This window comes from Nyctereutes procyonoides, unplaced genomic scaffold (genome assembly GCF_905146905.1).
Source record: "Nyctereutes procyonoides isolate TBG_1078 unplaced genomic scaffold, NYPRO_anot_genome, whole genome shotgun sequence".
Lineage (NCBI taxonomy): Eukaryota > Metazoa > Chordata > Mammalia > Carnivora > Canidae > Nyctereutes > Nyctereutes procyonoides.
Window position 1 is genome coordinate 35,172,781 of NW_026575136.1, and position 22,490 is coordinate 35,195,270.

Below are 22,490 nucleotides of genomic sequence, written 5' to 3' on the forward strand. Positions count from 1 at the left end.
TATGTAAAAAACCTTAGTTTTTTCAACAGAGAAGACTCCGTTTTCTTTAGTAATCAAAGACCTGATAAACCTATCATGGAACACAGTAAATTATTTTGATAAACCATATAATCTTTGTTTTCTAGATTACTTAAAAAGTAAAATCCTTTTACAACCTATCAAAAGCAGACCAAAAGTTCAAGAACACTTTGCCCTTTTAACAGAACACCCAATTCCAATTTTGCAGATTATGTTTTTTTGTTTTGTTTTCAGAGATCATGCATGCATGGCAGGAGGAGAGGCAGAGGAAGAAAATCTTTTTTTAAAAGATTTATCTATTTATTTTGAGAGATGGAGGGAGAATCTCAAATAGACTCCATGCTAAGCATGGATCCCAATGCAGGAGTGGATTTCACAACCCTGAGACCATAACCTGAGCCATTGGATGCTCAACTGACTGAATCACCCAGGTGCCCTAGCAGATTACTTTTGACATTAAATTCATTCATTTAAAAAAAAATCTTAACTTTGTTCCAATCTTAGCCAGCTTGACCACGCATACCTTTTGTAAAGGTTTCTTTTCCACAAATTTCGACTTTTTAAATATCCCCTCAAATTTTGTCTTATTTTTCCTGTTTCCCATTCTGAAAATAACCACTCACTTAAGTGCAAAATCACTCTTTTCCCTCAACAAAAGTGGATCTTCATTCCTCACATCATCTCTTACCAAAAGCACACATCTTCCTTTCCTTGCATACAGAAATACATCGTCCCTTATTATTTCTAGTACCTTACATACATTACAATTTTTAATGCTTAAAAAAACCTTAATTTCTGATGAAAACCAGGAAGTTAACAATTGTGAGCTTTTACTTTAGCCTGCTCTGGCTTGGCAAATTCATAAATACATTTTATATTTTCTAGAAACACATGCTTTTTCACTGTGGCACAAAACATATTTACTCATAGATTCAAATAGCTTTAGTTGTCTTTAGAAGCCAAAAAGTAGAAAAGGGTATCCATATTCAGTAAATTAATTTCAATATTTTATTTAAGTAATGATCTAGGCATTCAATGACTAATTTAACTTAACAAAACTTCAAGGTTTCAGGTTACCAAAAAGATTTGGGGAAACTATTTAAAAAGTTCAACTAAAAACTTCTGACCCACTTAACACTTATTCTATTTAGTTCTATTTGGTTCACTTGTTCTCTCAACAATTATGTTTACTTATGAAAATTTAAATATCATACCCAGTCATTTTTCCTGATGCCAGATTTTTATAAACTGAGATAACATGAACTTACTTGATTAATAAATCCAGATAGAAGAAAAAACGTGTGTGTTATTTTAACATTGATAATTCTACAGACATGTCTATTTCAATTAAACTAATTAATTTTAATCAGCTTTAATACTGAGTGTTTTCCTAGATCACATGATCTCAAAAAGCATTTAGGTCTATTTTTGAGAATTTTATAAATACTTTATTCATCTAACCATCTAATTTTCTTTATGTCAATTGAATAGAGCTCTTTTACAAATTAATTTTGGCAAGATCATCTGGAGGTGGAAAATACCACACATGTACAATACGTGTATATATAAACATATGTATACATATAGACAGAAGAAAACAGAGACCTAATAGCTTTTGTTTTAAGACTTTAGCCATGAGATAGGTAGAATAATGCAGAACTCACTAGATGGATCCAAATCGCGTGTCTGGAAGATGAAAAAGTAAAGGTTATGTGTTCAGGAGACTAAAGCTCTTTATAGAGAAGACACTTATTCATTTGCCTACGTTTCCAATCACCTTCCCTCCCCCCCTTTTGCTTTTCTTCCGGTAAGAATTACCTCCCTGAAGTTTGTATTTCAAAGACATGGCCTAATTAGGATTGTCAGAAGACCCGTTAGAACATTTACATCCCAAAGGCACAGGGGGAAAAAAAAAAGCAGGTTCCTCCCAGAAGAAACTTTGTTTCTTAAGGTCAGAAATTTTTACAATACTTACAAGCCTTTTGAGAGCAATCAAAGCAGTTTCAGGACTGGTAACAATAGATGAACTTTGAATTGTTCCCAGAGCTGCATTTCTAGTTTTACTAAGATTTGTAAGATAAGGACAGTTGACTTAATTCCTCTAAGAATTGGATTACTGCCTAATTCTACTGAAGGGTTGATGTGTCCATCTAACCACACTATCTTCAATTTGTTTCATATCAGGAAGAGGATTTCCAACTAAGATGAAAATCAAAGATGTTTATGTTCTGTATTTAGACCTGTTTGTCTTTGGGATGTTTTAGTAAATCTTTTACAAAGCCTTCAGAAGGTTTTTCTTTCTTTCTGGATGCATAGTTTTATTTTAGCTTAGGGGAGAAGGCCTAAAATAAAATTCTATCAGACACTGAGTATCAGCTTCCAGTTTGGCCATCTTTTGACCACAGAGGTACTTTACAAAAATCCTTTAAATTTTATTAGTTTTCAGCTAGGACAAACAATAAGTATTTTTGGCAGTATTGAACATCCCCTCTCAGATGTAAGAGGGGTCCCCCCAAAAAGCATGAAAAGATGACTATCTTCCCTAGATCCAGAGAGTCACTCCCAAAGACAGCCCAAAGGAAGAAATGACAACTGTTGTGTCCAAGGCAGGTTGAAAGCAAAGCCAGGTAGGTTCTTAGGACGCAAAATGAGGCAAGGGAGAAGGGAAGACCTATCACTGGGGGAGAGAGAGAGAAGGAGAGGGAGTCAATAACCAGTGGGTTGGACTTGGAAAGACAACTCAAGGACTTTATTTTCCCCTCTCAACTAGGTACTGCAGACAGAGATCCAGGACAGCTGACTCTGGTAAGGACCCTCACCCTTAGCCAGCCTCTGCCAGTTTTCCCAAGACCTCATCCACAGGATCCAAGTGGTCTTAGAGTGTAGCTTCAGTTATCCACCAGAATCTGGCAAGGTTTTCCGTTCATTTTCAGTTTTCCTTGGCTGTTTAAGGGAATAACAGCCATTTACCAAAAAAATCTCCCAGAGTCCTGTCAACTCTGGGGGGACCCATATGGGAACTCTCTTTTGAGAGTAGATGAGGGATCCATAAGGCCACTAACTTGACCAACTTTGCTGACGGTCTTGTTTCCAAGTCCCATTCAAAATACTCAGCTGCAGTCATAAGTTCTGTCAGACTGATGGGAGCTCAGTTCCACCCTGTTTATTATTATTTTTAATCAGTTTCCTAGTCTCAAGAACAGATCCATTTACAAATAGGGCAACAGAGCATGTTGGGTGACCTTGTTTATAGTATGTAATGGGAATGCCATAGGAAGAGTGCTTCCAGACAGGCTTTAAAGTCTGCCACAGATTCATCTTTTTTCTTTGAATAATAAACCAAACAAGGCAGGCAGGGAAAATTCCTTCTGAGAATGGCTTTTAAAAGGTCAATCACCATTTTATAAACTTTTTCTGGTCCATGAGGTAAGTGTGTTTAAGAGCGAGGATCCTTAATATCTTCAGGTTTACACCAATCTGCTTCCTAAATATCTTCGGGTTTATGCCAATCTGCTTCCTGCATCCATTTTTGGGCTTCCTCAGCGCTGACCAGCATGTGCCTAAGCTCACAGAGATCTGGAAGCCTGTGCTCACTGGCCCTGATAATGACTCTAAATTCTTCAGGAAACTTTTGGGGATCCTTCCTGGGTATAGGAAATTCTTCGACTATGGCCTCTTAGTTCACCCTTTGACCAAGAAGTTTAAGACATCTGAGGAGGATATCCCATAACCTGAAGTAACCCATTCTGTTTGGTTTGTGAGCCCTTGTTTTCAGATCTTGTCTACTGGGAATGTTCTTCATAATGGCCATTATAATTCCAGATCCTATTTAGTAAAACTTTGTTGTAAATATCTACAGCTTCCGGGACCGCAGTTCTTAGACATCAAATAAGCAGTTGTATCAAAAGGTGGCGTGCTCAACTCTGAGCTAAGGCTTTGTGTCTTTTGGAGCCAAACTAATACCTAAGGGGATGTGTCCGTGGATTGCAGATTGTGTGGGTTTTACAGTGTACCTTACTGCATGGAGACTTTCTTGTGGTTGGCGGGTGACCTAATGTCAATCTGACCTGTTGTGTGACCAACTTATGGATAAAGTTGGGTGGCAAGCATTCTAACAGCTTTTAAATGTTCAACCTATACTCAACAATCAAGCAGCTTTTGGCTTCCAAGACTCCCAGTAACAATAGCCTTTAACTACACAAAACACGCTGGATCCAGGCCAGCTTAAGTCACACCCAGTTTGACCCCAGTTGGCAACCACCAGCAATTCCCAGCATGGGACTGGGGACAGGACTAAACCAAACAAATGGAGAACCGTGGACTAAACCAGGGGCAACATGGAATTGGAGACTTAACCAACAACTAAGGATTCTGATCAGATGGAAAACTGCAGACTGGACTGCCAACAGTTCAGGGACTGAAATCAAATGAGCCCTTGTAAAGCCAATTAGGTCAGGAGCTTGACACAAAGAAGGCAGAGCTCAGAGCTGAGAGGAACTTGCCCATGGCCCTTGGAAATGATGAGAAACACAGAGAATGCAGTTCGTGGGGTACCATGCCTGTGTTTCTCGTTACCCCCCAAGGCCGTCAGAAGCTTCCTTCAGATCTCATCACTGCCACCCAATCTGTTAAAGTCCAAAATTCATCTGAATAAAATTTAAAGATCTTATCAGTTTTATTCAACAATTCATAGATCGGGCAATATCCTATCCGGCAAAGAGAAAGAAGTTCCAAAGAGCTGTACAAAATGGAAAACTTCTATGGGCAGAAAGAGGCGGGACAAGGAAATTATTTTAGCAGAGCTGATTGTTACAGGCAAAATCACCTTCCTTTGAGGGGTCATGGGTTGGGGAGGGTGTCTCCTGGGGATTATTCCACTAGTGCTGACCAGATCATCCGAGACTGACTGACTTAAGATTCCACTCTTGGGAGAGACTGAAACTGCAATCAGTCTTGGTTTGGTGACATGGGCTTAGCACAAGTGACTCAATTTTGAGTTTGTTGCCTCTTTTTAAACAATACTCTGTAATTTAAAAATTCCTTTCCAATGTGTTTTAGTTATTTCTGAAGAACTCTATTGCTTATCAGGTGGTTAGAAGGCCAATGGAAACTTGCATAGTCATACATTAACTGCAAAGTACTTAGAATCTAATTCATCCTTTAAGTTTCCACATTTAGAAGAAAAAAAAGCATGGGGCAGAGAATAACAAACAAAAATGACAGAATTAGCCTACTGGAACTCCAAAGAAAAAATGAGCAGAGTCATACTAGAATTCCTCATGGTTCATTACCAGCTAAATTTCTTCAAAAATCAGATTCCAAATGTCCCGTTATCTCTCTCAAATTTTGTTTTTGCAAAATAGGAAATCAACATTTCCTTAATGAGTATATAAACAGTTTTTGCCTCTGAATGAGGAATTTTTTTAGACTTTAAGCATCTCTTCGGTTAATCTTTAGTCTGTGAGAAGGGACAGCTAAAATGTCCTCTCACAGTTGTGAGGTTTTCTTTTGACTATATTTTTTTAATCAAAAAAGAGATGAGATCTTTTTCATAGGTACTACAGGCCACCTTCTCTTTTTGTCATCTATTTCACGTAGAACAATTAGAAATCTTTCATTTCTGAGCTTTTCTTAATTCTCTGGGAAAGGAAACTATGCTGGGGCAGGCAGGTACTGAATTGCTCAGGGAGATATGAAGGAGGGATCTAAGGACATTCCCCTCCTCACGTCATATAGACTACCTGGGTCTGAATGATTAGCAAACTAAATGACTCTGCTAAATAATCAGATTCTAAATGTTTAGGACAATTATATGCTAAATAGACGGGCAAACAGGGTGGTGTATTTTAAAAGCCGGATATATTTTTAAAATATCACGCCTATAATAAGTAAATTACGTAGTGATGGAACATCAAAAAAAGTTGATGAACAAAAGGCACATTCTAAGAGTTCAGGAGTAGAAAGAACAGAAGAGTTCTCTTTTGGTTTGATTCAAAGTAGGAGAAAGGGAAACTGGTGTATTAAAATTATTTTGGGGGGGAAAGTTTCTGTCAGTTGAAGCAGTTAACACTGGCTTCTTTCTCCCCGGTCCAAAGCAGTCTTTTCTTTCATTGGCTTCTGAGAATGTGTTTAATCTTCCGCTGTGTAGAAGTGATACATCAGGGCTACCACCAGTGCTGAGATGGCTGGGATCACCCAGTTGGTCCACCAGCTGGAAAGAAACAGCAATGATGTTTGTACGGCTGTTTGACACACAGGACTCAAAACCTTGGCTACTTCTAATTACCGAAAATCAACATGGCAGGTTTTTATTATCTTTGTAATCTACCTAGATGAAAAGTCAACTCTGAGTTGTTGAAAGCGACGTGAGTGCAACACATGCTCTACTATACCAGCAACTGTTCTAGCTTTATAAGAAAATTAATGACCCCCAACCTCAAGCCACGTAAATCTATTTCTATAAATAGACTTATACAAAGAGCTATGAATCACTCCCCCAACAGATGCTACCTATGAATAGTGACTTATCTAAGGACATAAACTCTGGGTTACAACGTATCATAAGTTCACAAAAGCAAATATTCCTTACAGTTTCTATTCTATTTACAGACATTAAGAATTTAAAATAGCACTAAACTGAGAACAAGGAAATCAAGGTTCTTATTTTGGGACAGCCATCAGCAGGCTCTATAACCAAGAGAAAAGCACATCTCAGAGACTATGAAGTTAAGGAATTTGAGCCACAGGATTATTAAGGTTGCTATGAGCACCACAGCTCTATGTTCCATGATTCTGTTTTGAAACTCTAATTGTTACACATGCACAGTAGATTTAACAAATCAAGAGCATGCCCAAACTACTTAATCTGTGGCTCAAAGGTATAAACTCAGAAAAATGCCTAATTTGGACACTGTTTCAGGCCTGGGGCATAGTTTTTTAATTCACTGTAAATGACAGATCACAGATCAAACCAGGGACAAAGCTAGAATATCTTCAATTTAGCTATGAATCTATAATTTCTTAGAAAACAAAATATACAGGTTATAGAATATGAATTAGACCAGGTAATACCTATAAAGACAATTATGTTCTGTCATAAACTTTCTATCTTTTAATACTCTTCACATATCAACTCATACAAAAATTAAGTTCAATAAAAAGATTTAAACTGCAAATGTAACTTTCATCTTGGTGAGGTTCTGACAGGTCAGAAAACTGACCTGTCAATGAAACATACGGCAAAGTACTACTGCCTGAAGGCAGGGAATGTACCAGAACACCAAGAGACTGGGCAGTTATATTTGACAGGGTAAAATAAAACAGGCATAAACGTGTGGTTTTGAGCTTGGGGCCAAGTATCTTTATCTACTAGACAGATAAATGCCAATTATACAAGTCAATATGGTAGAGCTGACACAAATGTAATAGATCTTGGACTGTAACGCAGAAATCCAGTCTCAGAATGAAAGATTCATGTTACACCTAGAGGAACACTGAGCCATGCTTAGGAAGAGACGATCACTACAATATAAGAAATGGATCATATACTGAATAGAAAGGATGTTTGCCTAGACAATCAAAGATTGTGCAGGCCACAGGACTACCCTGGAGAAAGGGAGACCCAATTTATTCTGTATATTCTATAGGGTGGATGCAGCTGGAGGGCGAGATTTGGGGTTGTTCTGAAGAGTGTCCAGAGTCTGAGCTGACAGTTGAGGAGGGGGCGTCCTGAGTCACCTGGGCACCAAGTGGAGATGTCCCTGGGATGTCCACTGAGGGGGGCAGTGGAAGCCTGAGCCTCAGATGGGTCAGATGGGGGAGGGGCCCTAATCCCTCCCTGATTCAGCGGGCTTTCTGATCATAGTTACTTTAAGTGAAAACTACCACATACCTGGAATTAGAATCAACAGTAGTAATGAGAGTTTCCTGAAATACAAGAAAAAAAGTAAATTTAAAGGGAACATCTGCACATTTATTCAATTGACTAAGAGCATTTTAAAATAAGACCACAATATTTTTTTTCACTATTCTTCAAAACACATTGAAAGGGAAAATTACATCATAAACTTTTCACTAAAATGTCTAATTTCACCATTTTTTCAGAAAAAAAATTTAAGAATTCTGTATTTAAATCACTTACAAACATAACCTAGATAATTTGAAAAAAGTTAAAAACAGGCTACATAAAATATCCTCAACACAGTACACATCTGAATAATGTAGAAACTGAAGACAAAGATCATGTACATAGACTCATAACCCCAACACTACCTTTCGGAAGAAAAGTCTGATTCTCTAAAAGGATGAATGAAACATTCAATAAAATCAGTTATTTCATTTAAATTTTATATGAAGTAAAAGTGTATCCAAATTGTGTTAAAAAGACATGACAATCAAAAAAAGAAAAATAAGAACTCATGAAAATTATCACACTCTGGTTCAACACCTTTCCTGGCCTTTTCTAACTCTGACAAGAAGTTCTAAAACGTGGAGGCTTCAGGGACTGACCTCACACAGTCACCAGCCAAGAAACCTCCAAATAAAGATGCCCTGTGCCTGTGCTGGGGTCTTTCACAGTTGGCCTATTATGCCTTCCAGAACTTTGAGAGAAGTTCTGCCAGTACCATGAAAATGAACTAATTTTGGCTCTAGAAAAATACATAGTTCCCCAAACAGCTGAATGATGAAGGCCTAAGGAAAAATAAACTTTTCTGGGATTGAAAACTTAAGCATTCTTTGAAATTTCACACCCGCAAAAGTATTAGTGCCTCAGAGATAGCAGTAAGTAAGGTAGCTCCATCAGAGAGCTTATCTCTGCAGTTTCCCAAAGCACAGGATAAGCCGTTAGCAAAACAATCCACTCTCGATGAGGCAAAGCTACACACACAGTGAGGCAGCACATTAGAGAAACCCCATGAAAAAGCAGAAAACTGTTAGGGAAGAGCAAGCAAATCAGTTAGGAGACCCACAAACCTGGAAACATGGCCTTTAAGATTCCTGACACAGTGGGGGAGGGGGGGGAATAAATCATTTAAAAAGAAAACACACATTTATTATCTTTTCAAGCAATGTTAAATCTTAGCGACTACAAAAAGTATTCATAACTACTGCAAGATTATTTTTCTAATTTTGTATATATGAATAAAATTAACAAAGATTACCAGAAGTCACTGGACTATGCAAAATGATTATTCAGCTAATAGAAGACATAAGTTCAGCAACTGGAGCACAACAGTTCATTGAAGGTAAAATATTACTGTTACAATAGAAAGTTAAGCCCGGAATAGTAAACAACACAAACACATATCTGTTATTTTGTTATACCAAGCACGTGCATTTTACAAACATACTGACAACTCTAGGGAAACTAGGCTGGCCTGTCCCTCCTCCTCCAGCACTGTCCTGTGTGTTAATGCTACAACTCTTAGGGCACCATTGCCACCAGCAATCATGATCTTCTAAAGAGTTGTACTTTAAAAAATTATATACATTTCTGAGTGTTTATTACGTTAGGCTCTTAACCTAAAAGTGCCTGAGAGTTAAGCAAGTTTAAATAACCACTTACCACACTGATGAAAAAGGAAAATGAAACTGTCTCGCCTGTCCAGTGGTCTAAGGGGCCTAAGTTGGGTTTCTGTGTTTAACTAACAAATATGTGAAAAACCAACTGGCAGAGAAAAGACTATGGTTTTTATTACAGGCTCTGCCACCTGTTCACTTCATGACCTTGAAGGGTTCAATTTCACAGAGGAATGATTACTAATTCCATCAGGACATGAGAAGCTGTACATAAAATCATGCAAAGTACATCAAGTTTCTGCAAATCAAAATAATCTCATTTATACATTCATCTACTTTAGCATATTCCCTAATTAGAAGGCTTTCCTAAAAATACTAGGGACACTGATGCCTTTGGGGTATAGAGCCTTCAGGAGAAGCTTAAGAGACTACATCTGCCAAACATGAGACGGGTCCTCTGCCATGGCTCTGCAGTGTGACCTGTAACAAGGTCTGAACTTCACTGTTTTTACACCTTCCCTGGAAGGTCAATGGATCCCACAGGGTTTTCGTAAGAACCAAATAAAGTCACTTAAACAGCAATGATTTGAAAACCACAACCAAGAAAAAGTACTGATAATACTGATACCCTCCATGTAAGCAAATCTGATACAAATTTATTTAAAAATGCATCATTTCTTGGTCTACAAATACCTTACTTTGGCAATTAAACACCATGTTTTCCTTTGGGCATAATAATCTTTGTTGCTTCATATTTCACAATTCAACTAGATATTTTATGTGGCAATATTTAAAAAATTCAGACCACAGAGTACACTTACCAGCCTGGAGATAGACAGATGGTTATACAGAGATACAACAAAATAAATTATCTAAGGACACTATCTTCTGGCAAAGAAGCATAAGAAAGATAAATTCAAAAAAGTGGTCATGTATTTTCTTTCACTGTATTTGCTTACGGCCTCTAAGAAAGAAAGTTTGAGTTCTTGTCCTGCCTTTTTCCACTTCTGCTCACATAAGCAAAGTCATATATGTTCTAAAAGAGGAAAGGGTCTGTCTTTCAGAAACGTAACAGTATGGTAGGAGACCTGCTTACCATCTCAGCCCTAATTTCTGTTTGTAGGTATCAAAATTCGAAATATGGTTGGACCTACATTATTAAATCTATAGTTAATGTAATGAACCTAACAAAATCTTTATTTTATAACTAAATGATTTGCACCAAAACTATTAACATTCTAAACACCTAATAGGAAAAAATATATACTTTTTCCCTGACTGTGGAGAAAAAGCAAAAACTATATGCATCACAGGATTTCAGTTATCCCAAAAGTACCCTCAAAAAAGGTGCTAATGTCTTATGAACCAACATCAAAGACTGAGCAACTATTACAGAGGCAATTCAAATTCTGGAAGTCCATTTTTTATCTTCCCAAAGTACTCCAATCACCAACACTGAACTTTCTGAATAGGGAGAAGAGAAGATAGAAATGAAATTGCTTTGTAGGAAATAGTATTACGCAAGACTTATTGCACTGAGGTATGAAGGTAAGCATGGCCTTTATGCGCTATTGGATTTACTGCTTTGATTTTGCTGTGGATTAAAGACAATGTCTTGTCAACAGCAGCTAGTAAATGAGTTCACCAGTTCTTCCTACAAGCCCTATGTAGTCTCACTTTTGGGCTCTAATAAAAGAGCAGAAACCAAAATGGAAAAATTATCCTTCCTTTCTGTGGCTTAAGCAAAACTTTCCTCCTTTAATTATAGGCCAGTAACTATTCTGTCTGCTTGTACTTTCAGGGGCACTGGTTGTCCTCAATTCTTACTAGGGATTTATCTTCAAACATAAGTGATGACCAACTCAGAGGGAAGGGCTAGTGAGCCAGGGCATAAAATAAGCATTACTAGAATATATTTTCCTTTCCTAATGAAAAATGCATCAAAAAATTATTATTTAGTTTGATTAACATTACATTCATCCAACAAATACTTATTTAATACCTATTATGTCCCAAGTGGATGAAGACGACATGGGTAGTGTCCTCCAAGGTTCAAGTATTCAGACCCCTGTTCAATCAGATTTTAAGTTCTCTGAAAATAAGGCCTGTGTCAAATCTTTGAGATTAGCAGCACAGTACTACTTATACAAGTAGCTCTTCACAAGGTATCTACTAATAATTATGATGAAAAAATTATGTATTGAGAGTCTTACAAAGAGAACACACAAGCTGTCTGAATGAAACACAATGGGTGGTCTATCTACAAAGTATTTTGCTGAGCCAACAGGTTACATATTCATCTTACCTAGAGGGACCTTGCTGGCCTCAAATAGGTAAAAGATTTCTGTTCTCCAGTTTGACAGGTATGAAATACAGTGAAGACAGACACAGCCACTGAGACACTTGAGATGACACACTTACCGAAGGCTTGTTTATCTTTGCTCTGTCATCCTGCAATTAAAAAAAAAAAAAGCACATTACATAATGAAAGAACATTTCCAAAAGTACAATGTCCAAAGCACTTGCTTTCATTGAGTTTTTTTTAATTATATTCAGTAATTAATATTTTGGGTTCATCTATCTAGGTTGTTAATCACAAAGTTTGATCCATCTGACTTGACTGTAAAAATTAATAGCTGATTAAGTGATTAATTTTCAATCTAGAGTCCCAAAGTTTAGAATATCATCCACGATAATCATATGTATATGTTGATGTGCATACACATTTATTAGACTTGGATTTTGAACTTTAATTCAGGGATCAGCTGAAATCCTGATCCTCCTATCCTCTAAAATGAGTGTATGTATATGTGTATAGCTGTATGTGTGTACTTGGGTGTGATATCCTGAGTGAATTCCTGCAATCTCCCAACTGCAGGGTTGTAATTTTCTTAAAACCTCTGGTTGAAGTAGTCCAAATTAAGGGTCACCTGAAGGTGACCACAGGGGATCCCAGTAGGGAGATGATGCAGAATGCTGTAGTCACAGCCTGAAAACCCACATGTTCTACACCCACAGGTTTGGAAAGGAAAGAATAAGGATACAATCAAACATTTTAAGGGTTACCTCCCTGGTTACCATAAAACTACTTCACTTCAGTTAAGTATGAAGAGGAAGATGAAAATAGGTGGGTGAATAAACTCTCCAGGTAAGTGAAGCTTATTCTTTCAGAGTATCACCTCCCTACCACCAAACAACCTACCCCACTACCATTCAATGGAAATTGCTCTGAAACAGGTTTCCTATTTTCAGGCCTTCAATAAAAAGTGTACTTTAAGCTTTCCTTCATTCATGGTCATTGTAAAAACCATTAACCAACAAAACTTTTCATACAGTTTTTGTTTTTCAGTGGTTTCTCAGAGTGCCTACTTGAGCTGAGGCCACATGCCTATGCTAATTCTTGTTAGGCCACTTCTAACAGGATTGCTACCCACTCTGGCTTGCTCCCAGTGAAGCAACAGGAGCTGCGAGGCAGACAGAAGACTGAAATGGTGCAACCCTGCTGAGAGGCCCAGGTGCTCTCTAGAGGTGAGAAAAGCTGAATGCATGGCATAGGATTCACTGTGTGGAGGAGCACTCCACTACCTCTTCCCAAGTGTTCAGCTACATTCCTGATAACTTCCCATTGACAGATTAGCAAAGGTTTATATGGTCAGTCAGAATTGCCACAGAAGGGCCTAAATCACATTACAGCCCCAGGTTTATATAAAAGCTAAATTAGGCCAGCATTTTCCCAAAGTTAGTCTAGAGACTGGCACCAAAAGTGATGTTCTCAACGATCTGGGGTAAAATGAGAAGAGTGAGGAGAATGTGTAGGTTTTACAGAAGGCAGAGTTTATTTATCTGTTCATTTAACAGAAGTGATTTAAAATTTTTTTTAAATCAGTTTTTTTTAATTAAAATATCCTCAAACTAATGACAGTAGAAGGGATTTTAAGTAAAATATTTTAGTCAAAAAATTAAAAAAAAAACCAAACTATCCTGGGTTAAAGAACCCCCTCTTCTAAAATCTGTTGCTTGGTGACACTTCACAGTCTGAGAGGCTCTGTCCCCCTACCATGGCCTTGGGTTACAGAGTCCTTACTCTGAGTGTCAGTGAAAACTGCAACCAGGGAAATACAAAGAAATTTCTGGTTGATTTGTTTATTACAAGAATGTTGCTATAAAATCAGGAGGAATTGTTTTTGCTTTACTTCTGCTTCAACTATGTTAATATGCAAGTCTACAGTTTTGAGCAAGGTCAACCCACAGCCTGAAAGAGAAGGCCCCCAGTGAGATACTCACCGGATGAAGTTCCCCAATAATGAATGTTTTGGACAATTCTCTGGCATCTGTAGAGTGCCCCACGTCCTCGAAATTTTCAGTAGCATCCCCTCCAGCTTGTTCCCTTAATACTTCTTCCCCACCAGGATGCTGTTTGAAGGACAGATACAAAAAATAAATACTTTTCCAGGCAAATGAGCTAAAAGGAAATGGCCAGTTTCTTTAACCAAATTGCTACTCTAGAAGTGGCAGATGACAATGTGTGAGTACAACTCATCCATAATACAGATGAAAACAGTATACTCTTTTGTATACTCTTTTGTATTCAATTTCCTTCTTGAAAGTTCATTAGACTCTTTCTCCAATAATCAAGATGTTCACCTCCCTAGATTACTCTTATGGTAGTAAAGCATTAGATAACAGATTTTTAATCTTTGGGGAATGTCTTCTTTGCTTTTCCATAAACTCAGCATTGTTTTTCTTGACCTTTACCCTGATCTTTGACTTCTTTGGTCTAAGTATGGACTTACACAACTATGCCTTTGGTGGAAACTGTGTGATAACTCACCTCTGAAAAGCACCCTGTCTGCCAGCCAAGTACAGGCAGCGTATATAGCCTGTTGGACAGGCAAGAGCATCCCCTGCCTCCAACAGAACTCACTTTCCAGACGGAAGAAAAAGGAAAGCAAGCAGGTGCAGCAGTGACTTGCTCAAGCTGCTTGCTATAGGGACAAATTATTGATGTGGACAAGGGAGGCGAGGGAGAAAGAGCAGCACACTCCACTGGGGCTTGGGGGGAAAGCCCTTGTGGAAAGGAAATATTTTAGTGCTCTTAGCTACTTTAATCAGGAAAAAAAAACAGATGGTAACAATGCAGGGAGGAGGACTGACAAGAGGGACCCAGGCACAGACACAGATGAAGTCCAGAGATCCTCAGGCAAGGAATGGAGCCCTCAAGCAAGTGAAAAGAAAGTTAAGTGGTTGGTTATATCACCCTAAATATATGTATGGGGGAGAAAAACCTTCTTAATTGAGCTTCACTATTTCCTTAGATCAAATTTACCCTGCCCTTAAGCTAATCACCTTTAAAACTACGTGTCCAATAACTAAACAGAACAATTCTCTGCATAACTGACAGCACTCTGTCCTTAAATTTCTCCCAGTGATGAAAAACATAAAGGTACATAAACAGAGAAAGGTGGACAATTATTCTGTTTTGAAATCCGTTTCCCCTCCTACTTTGTTTAAATATATCTACTGCTATAGAAATCTACTTGTTTTTTCCCCCTATTATAAAAGTTATCCATTACATTATAGTAAAACTGCAAAATACCAGGAAAGAATAAATATCGCAGAAATCACCTATGGCCCTGCTTCTCAATAGGGCTGGATACACACACGTACATATGTGAACAATTTTTAAAGGAAAACTGAGATCATTACCTTAGACATATGGTTTTGTTAGATTAAAAACAGATTATAATACATGACAGAGACAGTAACGCTAGTGGTTACTTACTTCTACTATGTGAACTTAGGAAAATAATGGTTTTTATCCTATAAAATTTTTAAAGAGTAAATGCTTTAATATAGGTGTCTGACACAGATTAACGAATAAACACTGTTTAGCATTTTCCTTAAATATTTTTCAACGTCAAAAAAATATTTTTCAACGTCATCAGGCATCTTTCCTCAAAATGACTTTTTTTTTTCTTAAAGATTTTTATTTATTTATTCAGGAGTGACACAGAGAGATAGAGAGGCAGAGGCAGAAGCAGGCTCCATGCAGGGAGCCAGATGTGGGACTCGATCCCAGGACCCTGGGATCAGGCCCTGAGCCAAAGGCAGATGCTTTAACCACTGAGCCACTCAGGCGTCCCTCAAAATGACTTTTTAAATAGCTATGTAATGCTTTATTCTGCAGGAATTTCCAGATTTATTTAAACGTCTTCTACTGGAGGCGCAGAATGTCAGAAGTCCACTTTAAACAAACACAAGAGGTCACACCAAGGGTAAAGGCAGTTGACTGCCTATTCTGAAAGGCAATCTGAAGTTTCCTGATGCACCTTCAAGACTGTGGCAATGGACGGGGATCCCTGGGTGGCTCAGCGGTTTGGCACCTGCCTTTGGCCCAGGGTGCGATCCTGGAGTCCCGGGATCGAGTCCCGCATCGGGCTCCCGGCATGGAGCCTGCTTCTCCCTCTGCCTGTGTCTCTGCCTCTCTCTCTCTCTGTGTGTGTGTCTATCATAAATAAATAAATAAATAAATAAATCTTTAAAAAAAAAAGACTGTGGCAATGGAAACCATGACTTGTTGATTCTGGAACAGTCTACTTACTGTTGGACATGGACTGAGGAGCACAGAAGCAAAACACAAGAGATATAAAATGACAACTTACTCAGCACCCACAAATTATGTAAGTTCACAGACTGTTTTCCTTCAAAGTGGGTGGCTGAACTCATGAGTTCCTTAACTTTTGGTTCTTATTAAGGATATGTGAACATAGACAAATCTCCCAGAGTGAATCATTAGTTTCCAGTTACAGCCTATCTTCAAAGAAAATTTTCAAATGAGGTTAAAAAACACAGATTGGGCCTTTGATAAGTATCATAAAACAAGACAAGTTTTTAAAATAGAGAATTTTGATTTTTAAAATGCTAAAATGTACAAAGTAAACATTCTATTTCACAGAGAATAACATGACAATCTTAACCTGAAACAAAAGGGCAACTTCTCAACTTAATTTCTGACCAAGCAAGGACAACAGAAGAGTATGTCTCTGCATGTACGTATGTGTGCATCTAGCTATGCTTTAGACTTTACCTAAACCATCTTTGTGACGTAGTTATTTCAGGGAAAAACAAGAAAGATATCTTGGGTTCCACTGATCACTATTTAAAAAGAATTACAGAATGAACGAATTGACACTAAAATACCTTTGCCCTACCTTTTTTTTTTAAGATTTTATTTATTTATTCATAAATAAATGAATAAAATGAGACACAGAGAAAGAGAGAGAGAGGCAGAGACACAGGCAGAGGGAGAAGCAGGCTCCATGCAGGGAGCCCGATGCAGGACTCGATCTAGGGTCTCCAGGATCACACCCTGGGCTGAAGGCGGTGCTAAACCGCTGAGTCACTTGGGCTGCCCTGCCCTACTTTTTTAAATAGTAAAAAAACACAAACTAATTAAAAGATGGTTTTGTGTTTTGTTTTATTTTGTTTTGTTTTCCCTGGAACAAAATAACTCGTCTTGATAAGACAGCAAAAGATACAGGACTTGCTTATTGTAATACCAAGTATTTTCCTTGAAATATATTTATGATGTGTGGAGAGAGAGATACACACTTTGTGAAATATATCAAGTCTAATCATGATGGTTTGAAACCTGGTGATTTACCTTGTCTCTCTCTTCACTCTTGTGAGTAGATGCATGCTGCTGCATTAATATGCACACATCTCATTTTAAGCCTGAAGGAAACTCACTTCCTTAAGAGTCAGACCTGGGGACACTGGTGTTGGTACCATCTTGGTTACTCCCAGGGATGACATATGTCTACACTTTGTGCCCAGAAGCTCTGAGAAAACTTAACTGCTATCCGTTGGGCAGTTTCTAGAATTTGAGAGAAACTCAAAGAAAAGGTAAAGCTTCGAAGAGGAAAGCAATAGACAAACTGCTACTAGGTGATGAAAATTATCTGGTGATTTTCTGAAAGATGTACAGAAAAGAACAAGTGCCTAGTCACACACAGGCAAGATCAGAGGTAACAAAAGATGTGAGACTCTCCTCAAGAGTCTGAGCAAACCCTGGTGAAGTTGTAGTAGAATTCTGCCCTCATAAAGCAGACCTCACTAGGGCCCCATTCATCCCACTATGTGGTGGCAGTCAGCAGCTGTAGGGCCCAAAGAGAGACACGAGAGGGAACATCAGGTTTGATGGTAAGAAGGACCCATGATGAACAGAACTGGGCGCAGCTATGAAAACTAGCTATTTCCATGAGAGCTGTACTTCTAACATAAAATCTCCCATTTTTCCAGAGGATGATTTCATTTTCCATTTGCATTATTATGTGCTCAAGTCAATCCACTCAACATACACACACCAAGCGTCTCCATGTGCCAGACACCGAGGTGTGCCAGACACAGGGAGCCGAGAAGGCCCCAGATCATGCCCTGGGGGATTTACAAACTAATAGGGATCCCACAGGAATAATATTTAACTGTACAACTAACTGCAAGTGAAAATCAGTGTTCTGCAACAAAAGAGCACAGCGCCATGAAGGCTACAACACAAAGGACTCAGGTGTGGCTTCACTGAGCTGAGATACAAAGCAGGAGTCAAGGTCAAGGAGGGGCAGAGACAGGGGATGAATGTCCCATGACAGGGCCGAGGAGGGAGAAAGGGGAAGCAGCAGAGGCAGGGCAAGCCACACAGGGCTCCAGGCCTCTTCAGTGATGTTGATCATTCTTCTGCAAGCAATGAGAAGCCATTGAGAAGATCTAGGAAGAGAAGGTGACAAAAGTAGATTTAGTATTAAAAATATAACCTGGTCTTCAGAGTGAACAACAGATATAAGGTCAGGAGAGGATTCAGGAAGACAACTCAGTGAGGCCATTACAATAATCTAGGCAGCCATGGAGATGAAATGGCATGAGGGAAGACCCAGAAGGAAAGAGAGGAAGGACTTCTTGGTGGGATGAAGATGGTGGATGAGAGAGAAGAGGCAACATGAGGATGCAGGTTTGGGGATTGTACTATCAAATGGATGATGGTGCCAACTGCTGGAAATGGGAATCCTGGCAGAAGACCAGGTTTGGTGGTAGACTGGTTCCAGCAGTGCCTCTACATACTCACTATATCCACATACCTGGTAATCCAATAATTCCCTCTGTCTACCTCTGCAATATCTCTATTCCACAAGTTATCCAAACATACTTGCTCTGACACCGTATGAAACCCCCAGGTAGAAACCAAGGAATACCAATGAAATAACTGGAAACAGCTTTCACTCTGGACATCCTTAAAGGGTCTTGTACGGGAAAATATATTTGAAAAGATAAAAGATTGGCAGAGTCCATAATCCAGAAGACATAAACTGCTACAGTCCCGTCCCACTCCTTAGGACACTTTCAGAAGGCACAGTAAATTTCTGTGGTATGGACAGTAATGCTGGCAACCAGGGCCTGAAATTATATCTGACTTTCTACTTTTCAAGGCATAAAAATCCTCAGCAATCTTGGCACAGTGAAATGATTTCTTCTTGAAATGCTGGCTCTTCATGGCTGCTGAGACAGCAGGCCCTTCTGGTTTCCCTTTCACCTGACTGGCCACTACTTTCTAATCTGTTCATCTACAATCTCAAAATAGGAGCACCCTAGGCCCAGTCCTGGCACTCTCTCATTATCTACCTGTACTAGCTCTCTCAGTGATTTCACCTGGTCTCTCATCCAGAAAATCACTGTTCCCTAGTGAGTGCAGTTGAGAAATACCAACTTCCTTTGAGCGTGAGTCCTCCCACCTACAGTAGGCTACCTCATGTGTTCAATCAGCATCTGATGCATATCCCAAACACAACCTAACAAAAACAAATGTTTTACTTTCCCTCAAAATCCACTGCTTTCCAGAGGCAGCTGGGTGGTACAGCTGCTTGAGTGTCTGGCTCTTGGTTCCAGCTCAGGTCATGATCTCAGGGTTGTGAGATCCAGCCCTGTGTTGGGCTCTGTACTCGACACGGAGTATACTTGAGATTCTCTCTCCTTCTCCGTCTGCCCTTTCTGCTCATGCTTTCTCTCTCTCTAAAATAAATACATGGATTAAGAAAAAATGCACTGCTTTCCAGAATTTCCATTCTCAGGAAACTATGGTCCAGTTTGCTATGGTCCAAAACTAGAAGTCAAATGTTCTTCCACTTTCTTTTCCATCCCAACCCACCAGCAAATCCAGGTGGCTACCTTCAAAACATACTCAGAATCCAACCACCTCTTCCCATTTCCAACACTACCACCCTAGACCAAGCCATCAACACAAAGCATGGACTACCGCAATGGTCTCCTAACTGGTCTCCTGCCCCTCCTACAATTAGCTCCCTTACACTGTCACACTATGAGGACTTTTAAAGGTGATTAAGATACTCTAGGGAAGGGCTAATGTTAACCTAGTCCAGGGTGGCTGGTGACAGTGGAGATGAGGAGAGGTAAAAGGGAAATAGAAAAGGAAAAGAGACAGCATCACAGACTGAGGATGGCCAACTTGCTAACATCCAAAGTCTTTCCAGCTTCATATGACGGCAAAGCGAGTCCTCCCTCGCTCAGTTCTTGCCAGTCTTGGGGCAGGCCCTCTGTCTTGCTAAACTTGTTCTCCACATCAGATCCTTCCCATCTGCCTCTGCTTAGAATGCTCCTCTCCCAATGTTTACCTGATTTCATCTATCCTTCATTCATACTCGAGTTGGCCTCTTAGACCCCTTCAAGGATTCTCCCATCTAAAGAGCCCACCCCACATCAGGTTCTCTACCAACTTCCTATTTGTTCCCCTTCACAGCACTTATTACAATCTATATTTATATCCATTTGTAAGAGTCATGAGGACAGAGACTTTTGTCTCACTACTGCCTCAATACCTAGGTTCAATGCCTGGCACATGGCAGATACAAAGAAATATTTTAAGTAATTGTTGGATAATTAACAGAGATAAGCACAGGTTGTTACGCACTGGCTTTGGAATCATTACATATAAAGAGTTATGTGGCTGATGACATTCTCATTTCAACTATTCTAGTTCATACCACTCTTCTTTTCCTGAACTGATAATGGTTCTTACCATTCAGAAACCATATAATTTTATGTTTAACTGCTAAGTTATTTAATCAAAATATTTATCATCTACTGCGAGCAAGACCTTGTGCGGGACACACAAAAGTTCATGAAAAATCAACACGGCTCAATCCTGAAGAATCATGCAGTTCAGTTGAGGTTTAAAGAAACAACAGAGAAAAATCCCTTGGCCTCCACTGACACAGCCTCACATTTCTGACTAATCATGAATAATGACCCAACAGGCCCTAAACATGTAGCAATATGCAGCACTGCTGAACATGGATTTGAGTCACTCTCCCTAAGAGTCAGGAGCAAATGAGGCACTTAGCTACTGCCCAGCATCCACTGCACAGTGCAAATGTGATTCTCAACTTAATTTCAATGCTATAACTTGTGGGATGTGATAAAAGCTTTCTTTGTGACAAATCACTCTGGAAAAAAAGTCACCTGTTAATAATGGTAATAGAAATGAGAAAAATCAAGAAGTATAATAAAACAATGGTTGTGTTGACAGACATCAGAAATTTGGTTTGGAGTAAGATGTGAATTCAGAAATGGCTTTGAATTGTAATACAAATGGTTCCACCAAATATACCATCCACACAAAAACCAAGTGGCTTTCACAAAGCTGCTTTAGTGACTGTTCCAGACCAGTACTGCCCAATAGAATTTTTTGCAATGATGAACATATTCTATATCTAAAGTGTCCCAAGATAGTAGCTGCTAGTCACAGCTACTGAACACTTGAAATGGGGGTCAGAAATTTAAATTTACATTTAAATGTAAATAAGCCATGTACACCCATTAGCTACCACACTGGATCCTGTAGCCATAGATAGCACAAATCTTTTTTAAGACATACAGACAACCTATGTAAAAACTGAAAAAGCATTTCATTTGCAATGAAAGATTCATATATTTATTAGACAGGTATATGTGAAACCAAGCAACAGAGGCAACTCCACAGTTTTGGTAGTGCACTGTCTCCCAGAGTGAGGAGGCTCATGGGTAAGGGCCACTGGATAGAATAAAGGCTAAGCATAAACCAAACTGCCTTGGAAGAAAAAACTTTTGTCGACTGACTCATTCAAGGAGAGGCCAAGATAAAAGATATGATGGCCAAGGACTAAATGACTCTTCTCTGTGGTTGTGGCAGGTTGTAGGATCAAGCCTGACTTGTTTTACCAACCCTAGGGTATTACAGGATAAGGATGCTGAAGTTCCTTGTCTGTATAATGACAATGCAATAAAGACTAGTATGACACAAAGCAATTTATTCATATTAATTTAACAAATAACTAGCTTATGGCTGTTGTCCTTTTACAATCACTAGAGGTCTAAAGTGGTCTTTTAAGTTTTTCAGTTACACTTAACATGAGAAATATGTTACTTGTGAATTTAACAAACTCGTGAATTTAAGGATTTATCGAAGTCAAGGAACTCACAAATACACACAAAAATGAGAAGAATACCAATAAGGCAGAAAATAAGAAGTGTTAAATGAGTATCAAAATCCAAGGAAAGAATAGGTCATCCCAAATAGAGGATAGGCAACAATGGAATCTTCCACATGCCAAATGAATGATGGGGATGAGGTCACCCATACCTCATTAATGGCACTCGATCTAATAGGTCTATTACCTGATTTCTAAAAAATGTAAGAGCTCAAAAAGAAAGAAAATATTATAAACTCGATCAGTATTTCTTCCCTGAGCACCAAATATCCATAACAAATTAATCGGTATTTACAATTCTTTGCACAATACTAACAAAAAGAAACAAGCTCAGATTTTCATTTCATCTTAAATTAGTAGTGACATGCTAGTATTAGCAGGTAAATATTGATGAGTTATATGCTGTGAAAAATCCATACA

General features: G+C 38.8%; 1 protein-coding gene across 4 annotated transcripts in view; it reads right to left on the reverse strand.

Moving 5' to 3' along the window:
• Window positions 1-4,669: 4,669 nt before the first annotated feature.
• LOC129495490 (cytochrome b5) overlaps window positions 4,670-22,490 on the reverse strand; it is a 37,247-nt gene continuing 19,426 nt past the window's right edge. For 2 of the 4 annotated variants that reach the window (XM_055303039.1, XM_055303040.1), the window contains exons 2-5: window positions 13,822-13,950; window positions 11,959-11,988; window positions 7,910-7,944; window positions 4,670-6,229 (exon numbers count right to left, since the gene is read on the reverse strand). In XM_055303039.1, the coding sequence (XP_055159014.1) occupies window positions 6,148-6,229; window positions 7,910-7,944; window positions 11,959-11,988; window positions 13,822-13,950 (276 nt within the window). In that variant the 3' untranslated portion in view covers window positions 4,670-6,147. Of the gene's footprint in view, window positions 6,230-7,909; window positions 7,945-8,991; window positions 9,016-11,842; window positions 11,989-13,821; window positions 13,951-22,490 lie in introns of those variants that run through there. The other 2 variants (XR_008661534.1, XM_055303041.1) reach the window with 2 other exon arrangements.